Here is a 16,974-nt window from a genome sequence, read left to right as displayed (position 1 = left end):
TTCTTTGTTGCAGTTGAAACAATCTACGATTATAGAGTTAGCGGTCGGAAAATTTTTCTACCCCGGTGTGGTTGTGGTTAGAGGGGGTGGGGGGAGGACAAACGGACTTGAATCAGAGTGGAGACCCAAAAAAAAAACTGGTGAGGGGAAAATAAATGGAGCCGAATTTTGGGGTGGTCGTTCTCGCGTTAGGTCACAAGCATGAGCAATTATATAGTGAGGAAATGTACCATTGGATGTAGTGTGGATTTATGATGGGGACGCGCATCCTCCATTTCTCTTTCTTTTCTTCTGTCATAAGAAAAGGCAAATTTCTTAAAAGTATCGCTAAGGCTTAGGAAATTGATTTATTTACCCCTACTGTTTAGAAATTGACTTAAGGTATCCTTAAGTGTTTTGACAATTGACAATTGTTGGTTACTTTAAACGAAAAGATTAGAATGGCTATTTTACCTTGCAATCTTATTTGAATTTTTAAAATGAAAACAACCACTACTCTATTACATTGCCCTGTTTCTACTTTTTCAAAATGGGATGAAGACGCTATACAACCGCAAATCAAACTACCAATGCCTTTGATTAGAAAGAAGATATTCCTATCCAGATGTAAGATTGGAATCATTCTACCCAATACCAGAATGCACACTCCGATGCTAGATTACAAAGTTTAAGCACATGTTTCTATGGTTTTGGAAACTGAGGTAGTTATTTTTATTTCTTTCAATTCCTCCTGCTTTTGTTTGAGTTAAATCTCTCCCTACTATTAAAACAAAGCTAAGCACTGTCAAACCCGAGCCCGCATTCTGTGCACCCGTGGGTGCATGGGATGCGTGAACCCATCAGCCAGATTCGGCCATGTCAATTGAGCATAGGATGGGTAACGTTAACATCGGTTTGGCTGTCAACCAATAGAATCCGGTTCAACAGGACACAGACAAAATTCTGATTTTCATTACTCCCCATCCCTATCCTCATTTTGAACCCTAACACAACAGTAGCTCACCAATGCCCTCATGAACAACGAAGCCACCGGCAGCGAGAGACAAATCATCCGGCGGTACTCTCTCTAGTCTGTATGTCTTCTTCCTATTCCTCTTCTTATTACATACCTAATGTGTTTTTTTCTTTTTATTTTCAACAGGTCGAAGTAGCTCACACCGGTTTTCTAATGGCCAAATCCTTCTAGAACTTGATAGGATGAAATGAATTCATGTCTCACAACTGGTTCTCTAATGGTTGTGTATTGTTCATCTGTCATTTTTACCTTGAGGGCGTGAGCATCAAGTCAAATTTAAGATGGTGTCATAGATATAGTTATAAAATGAAATATGGGGAGGGGCTCGAAATGAGTGTGAAATGAAAATCAGAATTTTGTCTTTTTTTGTGTCATGCTGAATCGGACTCCATTGTTTGACGGCCAAACCGACGTTAACGTTACCCATCCTGTGCTCAATGGATGTGGCCGAATCTGGTTATCCCGTGCACCCTCGGGTGCATAGAATGAGGACTCGTCAAACCCCCTGTTTAAGACTTTCAGTGTTGGGAATAAAAATCTTGAAGAAAACAGAGCACCAATCACAAAAGGGTAATATTGGGTAAAAAAAATATTATTTGTCACGTGATGTCACATGTGATTAGATTGTGACAAAACACTAACGGATGTTAATGACAAGGGAGGGTTTAGACAATTGACAAAAACACTGTGCTTATCAATTTCCTATATGTGTAAACAGTAAAAGTAGAGTTAGTCAATTTTTTAGCTCTAATAAAAGCATGTATTATTGCGTTGCTTCATTAGAAACAAAATGTGGTCCTGGAAGTCTATAGCTAGCTGGTTGAGCTACCCCTTTCCATTTGGTCAACTAGAGCCTAGAGTTAATAGGGGGCTACTTAACCCAGCAAAGTCTTGGTGCTTTTATTCAATGCATTAATAAGTGAGTATTGCTGAAGCTTATAATGCTTTATTTTTACGCTAAAAGTACATGGTGTTACTGTATTATGATTAAAATAATTAATATTAGCGTGACTATTGAGATATTTAATTTATCAAATAAATGGAAATTATTAAAAGGCAAAAAAAATTTGAAACTTTTTAATGCAGTATGAGAATCTGAAAAAAACAGAAAGAAGAGAAGGCATTCCAGCCTGAGGGATTCGCATTTCTTTTTTATTTGAGTTGGAGAGTTCGTCGGCAGATGGAATTCTTGCTCGTCAGAGTACGATCGTGTTTTACTTTTACCATGTTATTGGCATCGTGGCTGCCAAGAATCAGAGTCGGAAATCGGAAGAGACGAGATTGGTTAATCCCATTCCCTCAAAATGGTGGACACCCACTCATCAGTCATCACACAGCTATTGTCGTTTGGTGGTTATAGACTCGTATATAGCTCCTACTGCGGAAGTTTCTAAACACTTCTAATGAGGGCAGATTTGGCCCTCAAGTGAAATTGTGACATGTGGCACCTCATGATAACTAGGCAAACACCCAGGCAACAACTTACCAAGTTGGTGTCCCCCCCGGGCACCGGTCTGGCTGGCCTATCGCGACCTGCACGCGGCCTACGGGCGGCTTGCACGCAGCCTGGCGCGGCCCGCGTGGCCTGCGCGCGACCTGGCGCGGCCTGCGCGACCTGGCCGGATCAGCCTGCCACAGGCGCCAACCTGGCAACCTGGCCCGGACACAGGCGCCGACCTGACAACCTAGCCCGAACACAGGCGCCGACCTGGCAACTTGGCCCAGACACCGACCCGCCGACTGACATAGGCGTCGACCTGACAACCTGGCCCAGGCGCCGACCTGGTCGCCTGACACAAGCGCCAGCCTGACAACCTCGAGGAGTTCATCACCGTACCCCGGTTCTGACGGGATATGACGTCTTACCGTTTGAAGGCTTTTCACCCACCTAACCCGCGAGGGCACCACTATATAAGGACTCCGACCCCCAAAGCCAAAGGGGAGAAAAAAAAGGATGGTAACCCCCGCTCTCTAGCTCTCTCATTTCTCTCCAAGCCCTCTGTAATCAGAATGCTAACTTAGGCATCGGAGAGTCCCCGCCGGGAAAATACCCCCGGGTCCTCTGATTCAGTTCTCGCAGGTCCCTCAGCTCCTGCCACCTACAAAGGAGAGAAAATCACCTCATGCGGAGGGTAGTCAGGTTGCGCTGCACCAAGGAGCTCCACCATCCTCTGAGTTGCAGGCCGCCTAGGAGCAAGTCAAGTGACGAGTCCACCAGGCAGTTCGCCCCCAGGCAGTTCGCCACTAGGGAGTTCGCCACCAGGTAGCTCGCCCCCAAGTAGCTTGCCACCAGGGAGCACCACCAGGCAGTTCGCCACCCGGAAGTTCGTCACCAAGTAGCTCGCCACCAGGCAGTTCGCCACCCGGCAGTTTGTCACCAAGTAGCTCTCCACCAGGGAGCTCGCCACCGGGCAGTTCGCCACCCGGCAGTTCGTCACCAAGTAGCTCTCCACCAGGGAGTTCGCCACCAGGCAGTTCGCCACCAGGGAGTTCGCCACCCGGCAGTTCGTCACCAAGTAACTCTCCACCAGGGAGCTCGCCACCGGGCAGTTCGCCACCAAGCAGTTCATCACCAAGCAGTTCTCCCCCAGGGAGTTCGCCACCAAGTAGCTCATCACCAAGGCACGTCATCACCGGGTCAAACAACGAGTTACTTAGCCAAAAAATTTTATACATCACAAAAAACGGTACATGACCAAAAACGGTTACATCAATTGGCGCCGTCTGTGGGAACACGCTACGAAAAGCTAAGTTCTCATCTTACCAAAGCTAAGTCCTCACTTTTTTGAAGCTATCACTTTATAGTTTACATTTTTTATGAGCTCAAAAACTATGCAGGGAGCTAACAGACCTCTTTGCAAGGTCCCCCCTACAAAGATGAGCTCTTCGTGGCTTCTGCGGGAGTTGACGGCCAATAGACTACATAGGCACCCTTACTGGTCGAGCCTTCCAAGGCTCCTGTGTGAGCTGGCGACCTAAAGTTAGTAGTGCTGCCCCCGAAGGTCAAGCTCCTAGTAGCTTCTTGTAGGAGTGGGTGACCGGCATTACGAAGCTGATGCAACACAATCATAGCTCGACACCTCACAGGTAAAGCCTACGGGCCACATTACTGCTTAAGACCCGGTCGCCTCTCCGACACGGGCAAAGTCAAAAAAGAGTAGACTACGAGTCACTCCCAAAGCCTGCGGGCCACATTACTGCTTAAGACCCGGTCGCCTCTCCGGCACGGGCAAAGTCAAAAAAGAGTAGACTATGAGTCACTCCCAAAAGCCTACGGGCCACATTACTGCTTAAAGACTCGGTCACCTCTCCGACACGGGCAAAAGTAAAAAAAGAGTAGACTACGAGTCACTCCCAAAAGCCTACGGGCCACATTACTGCTTAAGACCCGTTCGCCTCTCCGGCACGGGAAAGTCAAAAAAGAGTAGACTACGAGTCACTCCCAAAAGCCTACGGGCCACATTACTACTTAAAGACCCGGTCGCCTCTCCGGCACGGGCAAAAGTCAAAAAAGAGTAGACTACAAGTCACTCCCAAAAGCCTACGGGCCACATTACTGCTTAAGACCCGGTCGCCTCTCCGGCACGGGAAAGTCAAAAAAGAGTAGACTACGAGTCACTCCCAAAGCCTACGGGCCACATTACTGCTTAAGGCCCGGTCGCCTCTCCGGCACGAGCAAAAGTCAAAGAAGAGTAAACTACGAGTCACTCCCAAAGCCTGCGGGCCACACTATTGCTAAATATCCAGTCGCTTCCTCAGCAGGAACAAAATCAGCAAAAGTGAACTATAAGTTGCCCCAGAGCCTAAGGGCTACACTACTAAACTGGCAGAGACCCCCTCGTCTTACTGATAGCTCGCCACATACAGGCAGCTCCCAAAGCCTAAGGAATTGGGTCAAAACTTACTAGCTCGTCGACTTACAGGCCAAAAGAAATCTACTCCCTTCGCTGAGTTACTCTCAGCTCGGGAGTGGGGGGCAATTGATGAGGGCAGATTTGTCCCTCCAGTGAAATTGTGACACGTGGCACCTCATGACAACTAGGCAAACACCCAGGCAACAACTTACCAAGTTGGTGTCCCCCCCGGGCACCGGCCTGGCTGGCCTGGCGTGACCTGCACGCGGCCTGCGTGGCCTGGCGCGGCCTGCGCGACTTGGCTGGATCAGCCTGCCACAGGCGCCGACCTGGCAACCTAGCCCAGACACAGGCGCCGACCTGGCAACCTGGCCCGGACACCGACCCGCCGACTGACACAGGCGCCGACCTGGCAACCTGGCCCGGACACCGACCCGCCGACTGACATAGGTGCCGACCTGACAACTTGGCCCAGGCGCCGACCTGGCCGCCTGACACAAGCGCCAGCCTGACAACCTCGAGGAGTTCATCACCGTACCCCAATTCTGACGAGATATGACGTCTTATCGTTTGAAGGCTTTTCACCCACCTAACCCGCGAGGGCACCACTATATAAGGACTCCGATCCCCAAAGCCAAAGGGGAGAAAAAAAAGGATGGTAACCCCCGCTCTCTAGCTCTCTCATTTCTCTCCAAGCCCTCTGTAATCAGAATGCTAACGTAGGCATCGGAGAGTCCCCGCCGGGAAAATACCCCCAGGTCCTCTGATTCAGTTCTTGCAGGTCCCTCAGCTCCCGCCGCCTACAAAGGAGAGAAAATCACCTCACGCGGAGGGTAGTCGGGTTGCGCTGCACCAAGGAGCTCCACCATCCTCTGAGTTGCAGGCCGCCTAGGAGCAAGTCAAGTGACGAGTCCACCAGGCAGTTCGCCACCAGGCAGCTCGCCACCAGGCAGTTCGCCACCAGGCAGTTCGTCACCAGGGAGTTCACCACCAGGGAGTTCGCCACCAGGCAACTCGCCCCCAGGCAGTTCGCCACCAGGGAGCACCACCAGACAATTCGCTACCAGGCAGTTCGCCACCCGGCAGTTCATCACCAAGTAGCTCTCCACCAGGGAGCTCGCCACCAGGCAGCTCGCCACCAGGCAGTTCGCCACCCGGCAATTCGTCACCAAGTAGCTCTCCACCAGGGAGCTTGCCATCGGGCAGTTCGCCACCCGGTAGTTCGTCACCAAGTAGCTCTCCACCAGGGAGTTCGCCACCAGGCAGTTTGCCCCCAGGCAGTTCGCCACCAGGGAGTTCGCCACCCGGCAGTTCGTCACCAAGTAGCTCTCCACCAGGGAGCTCGCCACCGGGCAGTTCGCCACCAAGCAGTTCGTCACCAAGCAATTCTCCCCCAGAGAGTTCGCCACCAAGTAGCTCATCACCAAGGCACGTCACCACCGGGTCAAACAACGAGTTACTTAGCCAAAAAATTTTATACATCACAAAAAATGGTACGTGACCAAAAACTGTTACATCAACTTCCAAGTTCCAACCGTGTCATCAAGCACTTTGGACCATTTTTCTTCTCTATCGGTCTGGGCGCAAGTTAGCAGCACTTTTGCCTTGGGTTAATCATGTGGTACTGATGCCCGCCCCGATTATCTTCAATTAATAAAGAGTCTCTGCGTATATTAATTAGCATTATTACTAACACTGTCGTGCCGACGGGATTTTCAATTCTCTGAAGACGAAATTAATGGAGTTGTTTGCTTAGCGGTCATAATCGTGTCTTCTTTACTTTTTTCTTATTTCAAGAAAAACTGAGTGTTTAGGTTTAACCTGATTGGAAATTAACACTCAACATCATCACATGCTATGTTGAGGCAAATGGTGCAGTGGGGTCTGTTCACTGTCCTGTTCTACAAAAAACATGGACAACGTTAACGTCTGCTTCTTGGCTGCATGCTATCCAACTACTCCAAGCTCATTCAGTAGTCTTCCTCTGGCCTCCATGGCTCCAAGTGGGGAGATGCGAGATGGGAATTAGCCTCTGGCCCTCTGCCAGTGCCAAACCTCAAACCTCACCTCACCAAAATGGGCTCTTGCTTGGAAGATAGAGCATCTCCTTCATGATTCAATTCATTGAACATGGGTGATACATACACATACACATACACAGTTACTCAGTTAGCAGTTAGTGAGATACATAATACAATACAATTAGTAGAAACCACGTGATTCAGTCCAGTGGGTGAAGGAAGTACTTTATAGTACCAAATCGTATGCAGCAGTTTCGTATCTTATCGTCTTCTTCATCATCTATAATCTATTTGTCAATATGAATCGTCTTTTACAGTTTTGTAGGCTTTGTACCCTCCACCTCCAGGTAGCTACTTATTAAGGACGACGACGAAGAATACTGACAAGCATCTGGCCCTTTGATACTCCTTGTAGCTATTGATGGACCCATATCGTCATTGTAATTTGTCAAGGGGTGTTCGGAGTGGTGGTGGGTTCAAAACTTCAAATGGGTCGGTTGAATTTCACTCCAACTTCACCAAGTATTTGTTAATTACATGCATGTTCTTGATTGGCTGTGCCCCTGCCTCGATGAATTTATGTCTATCTGGTAATTAAGGTTCAAAGAGTAGTCGACATTGGGCCCCAGATTATGTTTAAATCAGTGGCACTTAGCCATTTGATGTAACAGATGAATTAAGGGTCCAGATTAGTTTGTGTGTTCTCATCTCAGTAGCCACTACTCACTAGGGGTTTGTTTGTGTTAGTAAAGGGAGTTGGTGGCATTGAGTTATAGCTAGACGTGTAAAGTGGGCCGTGCCGTCTTCCCCGGTGAAAATTCTGGGGGTTGGCCTGGCACGCGGGTCTGGGTCGGGCCGAGCTGTAGGCCGTGCCGGGCAGGTCTTGGGCCTAGGTCAAATCGGGCTGTACTATTTTTTTTAATTTATTTTTGAAAATTTTGATTTCTTTTTTAAGTAAAATTGTAAAACTAAAATATTTAACTTTCCTATGAAACTATTTAAAAAACTAAGAAATGGGAAATCTAAGTTATATAATACATAAATGAAAAAACATTCTTAACCAAATTGAAATAAGAATGATGGAATAACAAATTGGAAGAAAATTAGGAATTTTATTTCATCTAAATTTGAATGATACAAATTAGTGAATTATAAATACGATGATTGGATCATTGCATACTTGGATGAATGAAATATAAAAATGGAATAAATTAATAAAATATATAAAAAAAATACAATATGATTACAAATTGAAAATATAAATTACATTGTTAAAAATTAAAAAAATATATCGAATAAATTAAATAAAATTTAAAAATTTTACAATAATTTGAAAAAAAATGAAAAATTCTACAAGTAGTCAAATTCATGAATCATCATTTCTGACTTTCATCATCTGCTTTGAGTGAAATGTCCGATGTTGTATCATGCCCTCCCTTGTCTTGTAATCTATCTTCTGCATCTAGCCAATCCTTGAAGCATATGCACATCTCTATACTCTCATCGTTCATGTAGCTTCTTATGTCATCCAGTACCTTGGTACTTGCACTAAAATAAGACTCCGATGGAACTGTAGACACCAGAGGGGTTAGTAGATCACGTGCCATGGCGGAGAGAATCGGATAATTTTTCTAATTTTTGAACTTTTTATATATATAATACAATTTCTAATTTTTGAAATAATATTCAAGGCATCTTAAATACATAAATTTAAGATGTGACATGCACATCTAATATGAAATAATTTACCATTTAAGCATGGTTTTAATTGAGATTTTAAAATATTTATTGCAGAATCATTATTGCTAGCATTATCAAAACTAATAGAAAAAAATTAGTTTTGATAATGGCCGGGCCATTTGTTTTCTATTCCATAAGCATGCAAAGTATTTAAAATACTTGCAGCAATAGCTGGGCCACTATGTGGCCCTTCAAGCCTAGTAAAACTTAAAAAAAATTTATTCAAAAGCCAATTTTCATCAATGAAATGACCGGTAACACAAATATAACTAATATTAAATTTGGATGTCCAAACATCCAAAATAATTACAACTTTAGAATTAAGATTTGCTAACAAAGAAATTAAATTTTGTTTATATGAATAAAAAAATTTTAAAGCATCAGTTCTTATAGTATTCATAGAAACTTTTTTATATTGTGGGTTTACAGAACTACACAACCATTTTTTTAGCTTTGGATCTTCAACTAACATAAATGGTTGTTTTACATATACAATATACTTAGCAAGTTCTTATCTCATTTTTCTTGTGAATATCTAAAAGTACCAAAACTAGTCCCCCTCCCAATCTGTGTTTGGGTTGTTTCTCTTCCTTCATCTTCCTCTCGGTCATGTGTGAGCAGATGTCTGCTCAAATGACATGTACCACCTTTGCTACAATAACTAAAGTATTTCCTACATTTTTGGCAAATGACCCTTTTCCCCTTCTCCTTAATATCCTCTACTTTGAAAACTTTCCAAATCGGTCTACTTAGCTTAGAATCCCTCATTTTTCCCCTAGTATCACTACTACTGGGGTGAAAGTTCCACTTCCATCAACATCAAATGCATCGGCATTAATGCTAACACTAATACTATCGTGATGTGATTGAATGTCATCCATGGTGAATATGTTGGGGAATCGGTTTGAGAAGGGCCGACCATTTTTTTTTAATTCTAAAAAGATAAAAATTAATCTAATTTGACTTACCCGGATTTCCGGTTCAAAATCCCAATTTGATTTCAGCAGTTGAAGCCTTTCAACATCCAAACCTCCCGAATTGAGATACTTGAGCTGGTTGAGCAAGCATTCTTCTTGTTGAAAGTCGAAATTTCGATAAAGTTGAGACTTGAGAATTGGAGAACGTAGAATCAAGCAATCAGCTAATCAGAATTTCTCAGATTGCAGATAATTGAGAATGTATGAGAGAGGGAGGGAGAGAGAATTAAGAGAGTTGTTGAATTGGTGTGATGAGAATGGTGGAGGATAGGGCTATTTATAGGAATTGAACATAATTCAATTGCCCAAAATATCCAAAAAACTATCTGTTATTTAGTTGTTGGGAGGGATATTTTGGTCATTGTAAAGTTACTTATAGCTTTACTCAAAATGCCCGTAAACTAATTGTTATATAGTTGTTGGGGGGCATTTATGTCATTTTTTTACCCCCATTAAGCAAAACAAAAAAATACCCCCCTAATATGGCTATTTATAGTTGTTGGGGGGGGTGGGGGTGGGGGGAATATAGCCGTTGGGAGGGGGCCCAACGGCTATATTCCTGAACGGGTTGAGCGCGGTCCATTACGAGCCTGGCGGGCCATGCCGGCACGTGGGCTACAGGCAGCACGACACGTGCCGTGCTGGCCCATGGGCCTCGAACCCCCGGCCCAGCATGGTATGGACTTCTGTGCTAGGCCTGGCACGACCCGTTAGCCGTTGTACCGTGCCAGGCCAGGCCGGTCCAAAATATTACCGAATCACGGGTGACCCGACCCGATTTACAGCTCTAGTTATAGCGACGAGATGAAGAGGCTTGAGAGCGTGCGTGCATTGTTGGGGAATTGCGGATTTATTTAATTAAAAAAAAATTGTGTGTACAACACAGGAAATGAAAACTGAGGGGTGTATTGATAGCAACTTTGTCAAAGAGGTTGTGATTTTGGTCCAAAAAAGATGGCTCCCCATTAATAAAAAGAGATCAAAGGCATGTGCTTCCCCACTTCTCATGTCCCATCATCATCCGGTACTACCCTAGGCCAAGTGAGAGAGAAAGAAAGAGAGAGAGAGAGAGTTGTGTTTTGGCTTTGGTTTTTCTTCATTGTTAAAATGCCAATGGCATAGCCACTCTGATTCTGAGATTTGCTTGATCTCATCATTTTTCAATGCTGACCTCTTGATCCTTCTCTCATTTGTTCATTTCGAAAGAAGTTAAAAAGAATTAAAATAGGAGGCTGGGTCCTATAATATCTTAAATCTATTTTAATTAAAGTACATTAGACGTTAAGCTCTTGTCCTTGCTGCATTATTAGATTTCATTACTCTTGTTTATCTGTAGCATGAGAGAGAGAGAGATAGATGATGCATAAGGGCTAATACATATAAAATCCAATCTATCAACACTTCTGGACCTTTTCCTCTAACCCCACCAGGATTCATAAATAATAACCGAACCCAAAAGGTGGTTATCAGGGCAACAGGCCGAGGTTGTAAACTTGTAATTATAAGACGCGAAAAGAAAAGGAGAAAGAAAAAAGGGAAAGAAACTATATATACGCCTACATCGCCACCTGATCTGAACTCCTATACTATAGTATACGTATATTTTTGGGTTTCCTTCTTCATATCATCACTATGGACGCTTGTTACTCTTATTTCTACCCCAGTGAATTAAAGGTGTAAATAAAAAGAAAGAAACAGAAGGAGAGAGTTGGGGTTGGGGGGCCTTATATATATATATGCCGCGCGCCTTTGCGCCTATTCCCTCCGCTCAAAGTCACATCATCAGCAACGCGAACCCTTCTTGCAACCGAGTGCACCCGCCGACATCGTAATGGAACCCACCAGAGAAGATGGTCTGGCACCCAAACTGGAAGCCTTAGCATAGCTCGACGACGCTCCCGCACCAGATGGCGTGAAGAAGGCACCATTCATCATTAGGTCTCCTTCAGACCTCCAATTCCAGTTCTTCCATTCACTCTCTGGTGCATCCTCATGTTTGGTCACTTCTTTGCTGAATCTATCATCCGGTGCCACAAATCTATTCCCTTGGCTGTTGATGGTCGGTGAAGCACTCCCTCCAATGGCGTACATCTCCCAGTGGGTGTAGTCATTGTTCACCACATGGAAGTATCCATGTCTACACCTGCAATTTAATTAATGCCACCAAAAGACATCAATAATCCATCCCTCCAACAGGCAACAGGTAGGTAGCTAGCTAGCTCTAGCTATTGTCTATTAATTGATTGTTGAATTCATCAATTAAAAAGGAAAGAAAAATACCTTGGCATCCTTTGCACCAGCCCTTCTCCAAAGTGGTTGAAGGCAATAGTGACTTGCATGTTCTTGTCTTGGGTGTAGGTGTCACTGTGGCCCAAGAGCATCACTTTGTCATGGTGGGTCATGTAATTGTTAGAAATGGTGATAGCAGTTGATCCGTGGATGGCATCGATGAGTCCATCATGGCAGTTGGAGAGAGAGCAGTGATCCACCCACACATGGCTACCCCCAAATATGGAGATTCCATCACCATCGGAGATGGTCCTCCACCCATAGTGCTCCGGGGAGTCTCTCACATTGGCATTCCCGCCCTGCTTGCAGTCATGGATGTTGAGGCCGTGTATGATAATGTTGTTCACGTACTGTATGGTAATGCATGGCCCACCGGCAATGTGAACGCTGGCACCCCTGCCGTCGATGGTCTTGAACGAGTTCATTAGTAGCTCTTCCTTGAGCTGAATCACCATGTCGCGTGCGAAGATGATCCACAATGGCTCATCTTGGATCACGGCGTACCGGAGGGTCCCCGGCTTTGGGTTCACGGGGTCGTCGTCGCCGGAGTCAGTGACGACATAGATGCGGCCATCCCTTCCACCAATGGCCTGCTTCCCGAACCCAATTGCACAATCGGCTAGCCTTTGACGATTCTTCTCCCAATTGGGGTCGCACCGCCAGCAATCGTCGATGGGGTTTCCTGTTCCGCAAGAGAGGAAGCCCAAATTTCTTCTAGTGGTGTTGATGCTCCTGCCATATACATATATTTACATGGATGGAATTAATACACACACATATTATATATATATATATATATTATTAGCTTCAGCCTCGTCGGTCGACTCCATATATTCCTACACTTTTAATTGTCAACTCTACCAGAGCTTTATATAATACCATACTAACGAGAGTATATATGTATATAATAGTCATAGCTTTGTCATCATCAACTTTAATTTGAACTTTGAAGCCAGAGAAGTCGAGAACTGAATGTACATAGCTTGCTTACCTCTCAACCTCTTTCACCACCAATTCGGGGTCTTGAACTGCTGAGGAGTTAATGAGGGTTGGAGCTACAAGTAATGCTGCTGCAAAGAGGACCAGAAGTGGGAGTAATGGACTCGCCATTTTCTTGTTCCAGTACCCTCTCTTCGGATTTAGACTTTGGAGGGAACGGCGGGGGGTGGAAGGGGATCGGGGAACTACAGTCTACGCCCTACAGAGAAATAGATTAGGGTGGGACTTGGGAGAGGGAGAGGGTTGAGAGGTGAGAAAGATGGGGAAGGGGATCTCTTATATAGGGCAAAAAGCCGAGCAAACGGGCGTGATTGGACTATAGCTATGGGACCTACGTATACTCCCCTCTTGATTGCTGGTTTTACGGGATCCCATTCGGTAGTTTGGACCGTTAAGCAAGCCCAACTTCCCTCATGACTTTTTATCCAGGTAAAAAGAAAATTTTGATTCTTCTCTTCTATTATTAGTTTATTACACAGCAACAGGGTAAGTGAGAAGAATAATGGTGAATGTGTGTGACTGTGACAAGTACAACAAACAAGCATTATTACTATTTTGACTCTTTTTTTTTTTCGAATTTCTAAAACAAAAGAAAGAGTTGATTTTCATTATCTCTTGTAGTTGTCTGTACTTGGGCCGAGTCCCACTCATAGTCATTTTTCAAAAACTACGGTCGGTACCTACCTACATTTCTCTCTTCTGGCTTGCTTCGAACCAGTTACCACATCTTACAACCACCGACACCCAATTACAGATTTTGAAACTTGAACCCATTTCAAGAGTTAAATAGCCCGGGTCAACTGATCTATTTTTAACAATTTGACTATATTATATAAATAATGAAATAAAATAGGTCATAGGCAACTAAGAAAGAATAATTGGAGTGGGCGATATTGCTGCCGGTGTTGCCTGCCCATTACCTGTTCGATCGTTTTAATTTCTTTTCCTTTATCTCGCCTCTTTGGCTTTATGAAGCTTAACCAATTCATACAAACATTTGATCGATGTAATAAATATTGCCTCTAGGCTGTAGTTAAATACTTAATACAAGGCCGTTAAAACTATTCAATTACTCGTGTGTTTAAATTTGGCCTCCATCCAATCATCCAATGTAGAGTTTGGTGGTGGAAAAAAATTAATATGTATTCTTGATTTAAAGTCCAATTCCAATTGCATGAAAATGAGAGCAAAAGTGCACATACATGCCTTGGGCTTTTTTGTATTAAGACCCCAAGACTCAAAGAGTCTTTAGTCTTTACAAACCGCAAACCCCGGCGGAAATTTACACCCCAAAGAAAAAGAAAGAAAAGCAAGCGATATATATCCATATCCTTCCTGGCCCCTGCTGACATGTAACGAGCAGCTGCCAGCTTTTTCCCCTGGTAACATGTAGCTGCACTCTCTAAATTCAAACTGGCAAAAAGAAAAGGTGAAAGCGGAGGAGAGGCGTACCAAGATTGGGAGATTCCCATCTCCTGGCATAAGCCACGTTCTCCCCATGTGGGCTTTGTTCCCTCTGATGGGCCCACTCTTTATGACCTATAGGAGGCTTCAAAGTGAACTCCGCCGTTGATTAGTGGCAATTGGAGACTTGCCCAAATCCAACTAAAGCGAGGGGTCGCTGGGCTGGGCCCGGAAAGGACACACTGTCTGTGCAGAGTGCAGGTTTTCTTTCATTCAGACAAGGAGCGATTGCTACCTTGCTAACTTTCTCTCAGTCTCAGCTGCTGCTACACTCATCTCTTCTCTTTTTCATCCAACCCCCAACCGTCGTCTTCGGTATCTTCGTAGAGCTGAGCTGCTGCAAGGGGTAAGGACCCTGGACCCACTCCCCAGCCTTATAACATAAATACGTGGTGGTGTGGTGGGATCGCTAGCTATTACAACAAAGCAGCTCCATAGCTTTGCTTTTGATCGATATGCTACCAGTACCACATCTTATCCAAACTCGGTATTCAATTATATATATATATATATAAAACGCTACACAAGATAAGAGGGAGTAGCACGACCCCAGGAATCACAGAAGCAAATTAAATGAAATACATTCATTATCAGCCGAAAATGCTTCCCTAACAATTCAATCTGCCGCTTGATTTGCATCTCTGTAAACATATTGTTGCGACCACGCAATCAGATATATTTTCTTTTATTTTTTATCTTCCACTACTGCTTCTGTATATTATTATTATTATCCATTTTTTTTTCTATTATCCACATGTCACCGACACAGCTTACACAAAAGCCTCTCTCTCTGCGCCTTCGATGGAATGAGGAAAATAAAAGGACAATGAAAGAAGTTGTCCGGGTAGAGGGGAGAGAAGGTGACCCACATCCACCAATCACCGATACCTACCTGTAAAATGTTCACAACGTAAACAGCGTTGATGGGTGCATCCCAAACCCAGAGAGTGATGTTCTAGCAACTCCCTCTATGACAAATAATGTGACACGACCACCTAGCTATATATATATATATATATATATATATATATATATGATGCATCTTTTCCCTCTCAACCGCATAAACATATGGTGGTGGCTCTCATCTATCTCCTCTTAGGCTTAGTCCCCACACCACACCACCCATGCATATATATAATGAGAGAAGAGAAAACAATTAAAAGGACGCAAACCGATGCATCCCTTGCCTTACAGACATTATACAGTCACTGCCATATATTAAGACAACCTAGCTGCTTGTTTCTTCATAAATGCCAAAGCTCTATTTAATTTGTTTAATTAATTAGTGAGTTGCTCGTAAGTCATATCTAATGGACCTCTCTTTTTATCTTTTTGAATATTATCCACCCTTACATAAAAATGCGCTTGCATTCGATTGACAAAATTTGGTGTTTTTTTGTTTTTTTTTTGGTTTTTACTGTGTTATTAATTAATTCTTTTGGAACAAAGGGTTGCATTTTTATTAGATGACATATTGGTACGACTTATGAGAGAAGATTGTATTAACTTAATTTTCATCATCAGTGGAGATCACGTGTGCTGTTTCATTTGGTTTGCTTAATTTTATTTATATATCTCTTCTAATACAACCTAACCCAATTCTTATCCTCTAAATATCAAATAGAGAGCTTTTAGAGATGCATGTGTAATTAAATAAAATGAGAGATGGAATTGACAAGTGGATCACTTCATCTGTTACTGTAGTTGTAGTTGTTTGATTATTAATATTTCCTCTCAATCAGGCAATATAGTTAGGACTAAATATTCCATGGTCATAGCGTTTCCATATCTTAGCTTTGGTCCAAGCTAGCTAGCTAGCTTAGTGCCCTACTGACTAGGGCTCCTAATTGGTCAATTTTCTAGACCTTATAAACTGCCGTATTAATTCACGGCGTGCATTTGGATTCAACGTGGTGCAATCTTATTCTGCAATTAGAATTAGGCCTCAGGTCTCGCACATCACAATCACAATCACATGCTGGCCTGGCTAGCTACTTAATTAACATGGGGGAGTGAGCTTCTTTGGATTGCTTTTAGGTCTCAACTCAAGTGTTTCAGTTCTAATTTGTGCATAATTTTAATCAATGTAATGCAGTGTTTGAACAATTACAAATGAAAACTCACAACGATGGTTTTATTGAGCTTCTAATATCAATCTAATGTAATTTCTGAAAGTGATGGAGATTTCTTCACCTGTCCTTGTTGTTTAGAAAAGTCAACAAAAATAGGCCAGCACCAAACAGCCCATGTGTGCACTGCACAGGCCGAAGCAATGCAATGGATCCACTGACCCTGCAGGGAAGAACTTTAATTAATGTGCCTTCTAGTTCTATATGAGTGGTTGCCGTTTCAGCAACGACCGTACGGGAGAGGGGGGCTTGGATGGAATAAGGGGATCAACCATCCAAACCTAGTTCGTGTTATCCGGTTTAGTTTCTCATCTCCAGCTCTCCAAGTTTAATTTAACCTTTTTTTTTCACATATATATATATATATATATATATACCCTGTTCCTCAAATATCTGGAATCATCTATCTATATAGATTATATGTTCACTTTAATAAATTATTTCTGCAGTGGGACCCTGAGGGAATAAGGTCAAAGTGTTCATCAT

General features: G+C 43.6%; 1 protein-coding gene across 1 annotated transcript; it reads right to left on the bottom strand.

Annotated features, from left to right (window-relative positions):
• Positions 1-10,962: 10,962 nt before the first annotated feature.
• LOC104593013 (putative pectate lyase 5) lies at positions 10,963-13,154 on the bottom strand. Its single transcript, XM_010252628.3, has 3 exons — positions 12,888-13,154; positions 11,888-12,628; positions 10,963-11,750 (listed from the first exon to the last, which is right to left on the bottom strand). The coding sequence occupies exons 1-3, from the start codon at positions 13,004-13,006 to the stop codon at positions 11,390-11,392; spliced, it is 1,221 nt and encodes a 406-aa protein (XP_010250930.1). The 5' UTR covers positions 13,007-13,154; the 3' UTR covers positions 10,963-11,389.
• Between the last annotated feature and the right edge of the window lie 3,820 nt (positions 13,155-16,974).

The sequence above is a fragment of the Nelumbo nucifera genome, chromosome 3, assembly GCF_055504915.1.
Source record: "Nelumbo nucifera cultivar China Antique chromosome 3, China Antique-T2T, whole genome shotgun sequence".
Taxonomy (NCBI): Eukaryota; Viridiplantae; Streptophyta; class Magnoliopsida; order Proteales; family Nelumbonaceae; genus Nelumbo; species Nelumbo nucifera.
The sequence above is the reverse complement of the archived record's forward strand: the minus strand, read 5'-3'. Positions and strand labels throughout refer to the sequence as shown.

Bases quoted from the DNA above. Each gene is read 5' to 3' on its own strand.
- LOC104593013 (XM_010252628.3), bottom strand. From the start codon at position 13,006: ATGGCGAGTCCATTACTCCCACTTCTGGTCCTCTTTGCAGCAGCATTA. The intron at 12,629-12,887 runs GTAAGCAAGCTA...TGTATATGGCAG, and splicing joins GTGGTGAAAGAGGTTGAGAG to GAGCATCAACACCACTAGAA. The intron at 11,751-11,887 runs GTATTTTTCTTT...ATTAAATTGCAG, and splicing joins CTGGTGCAAAGGATGCCAAG to GTGTAGACATGGATACTTCC.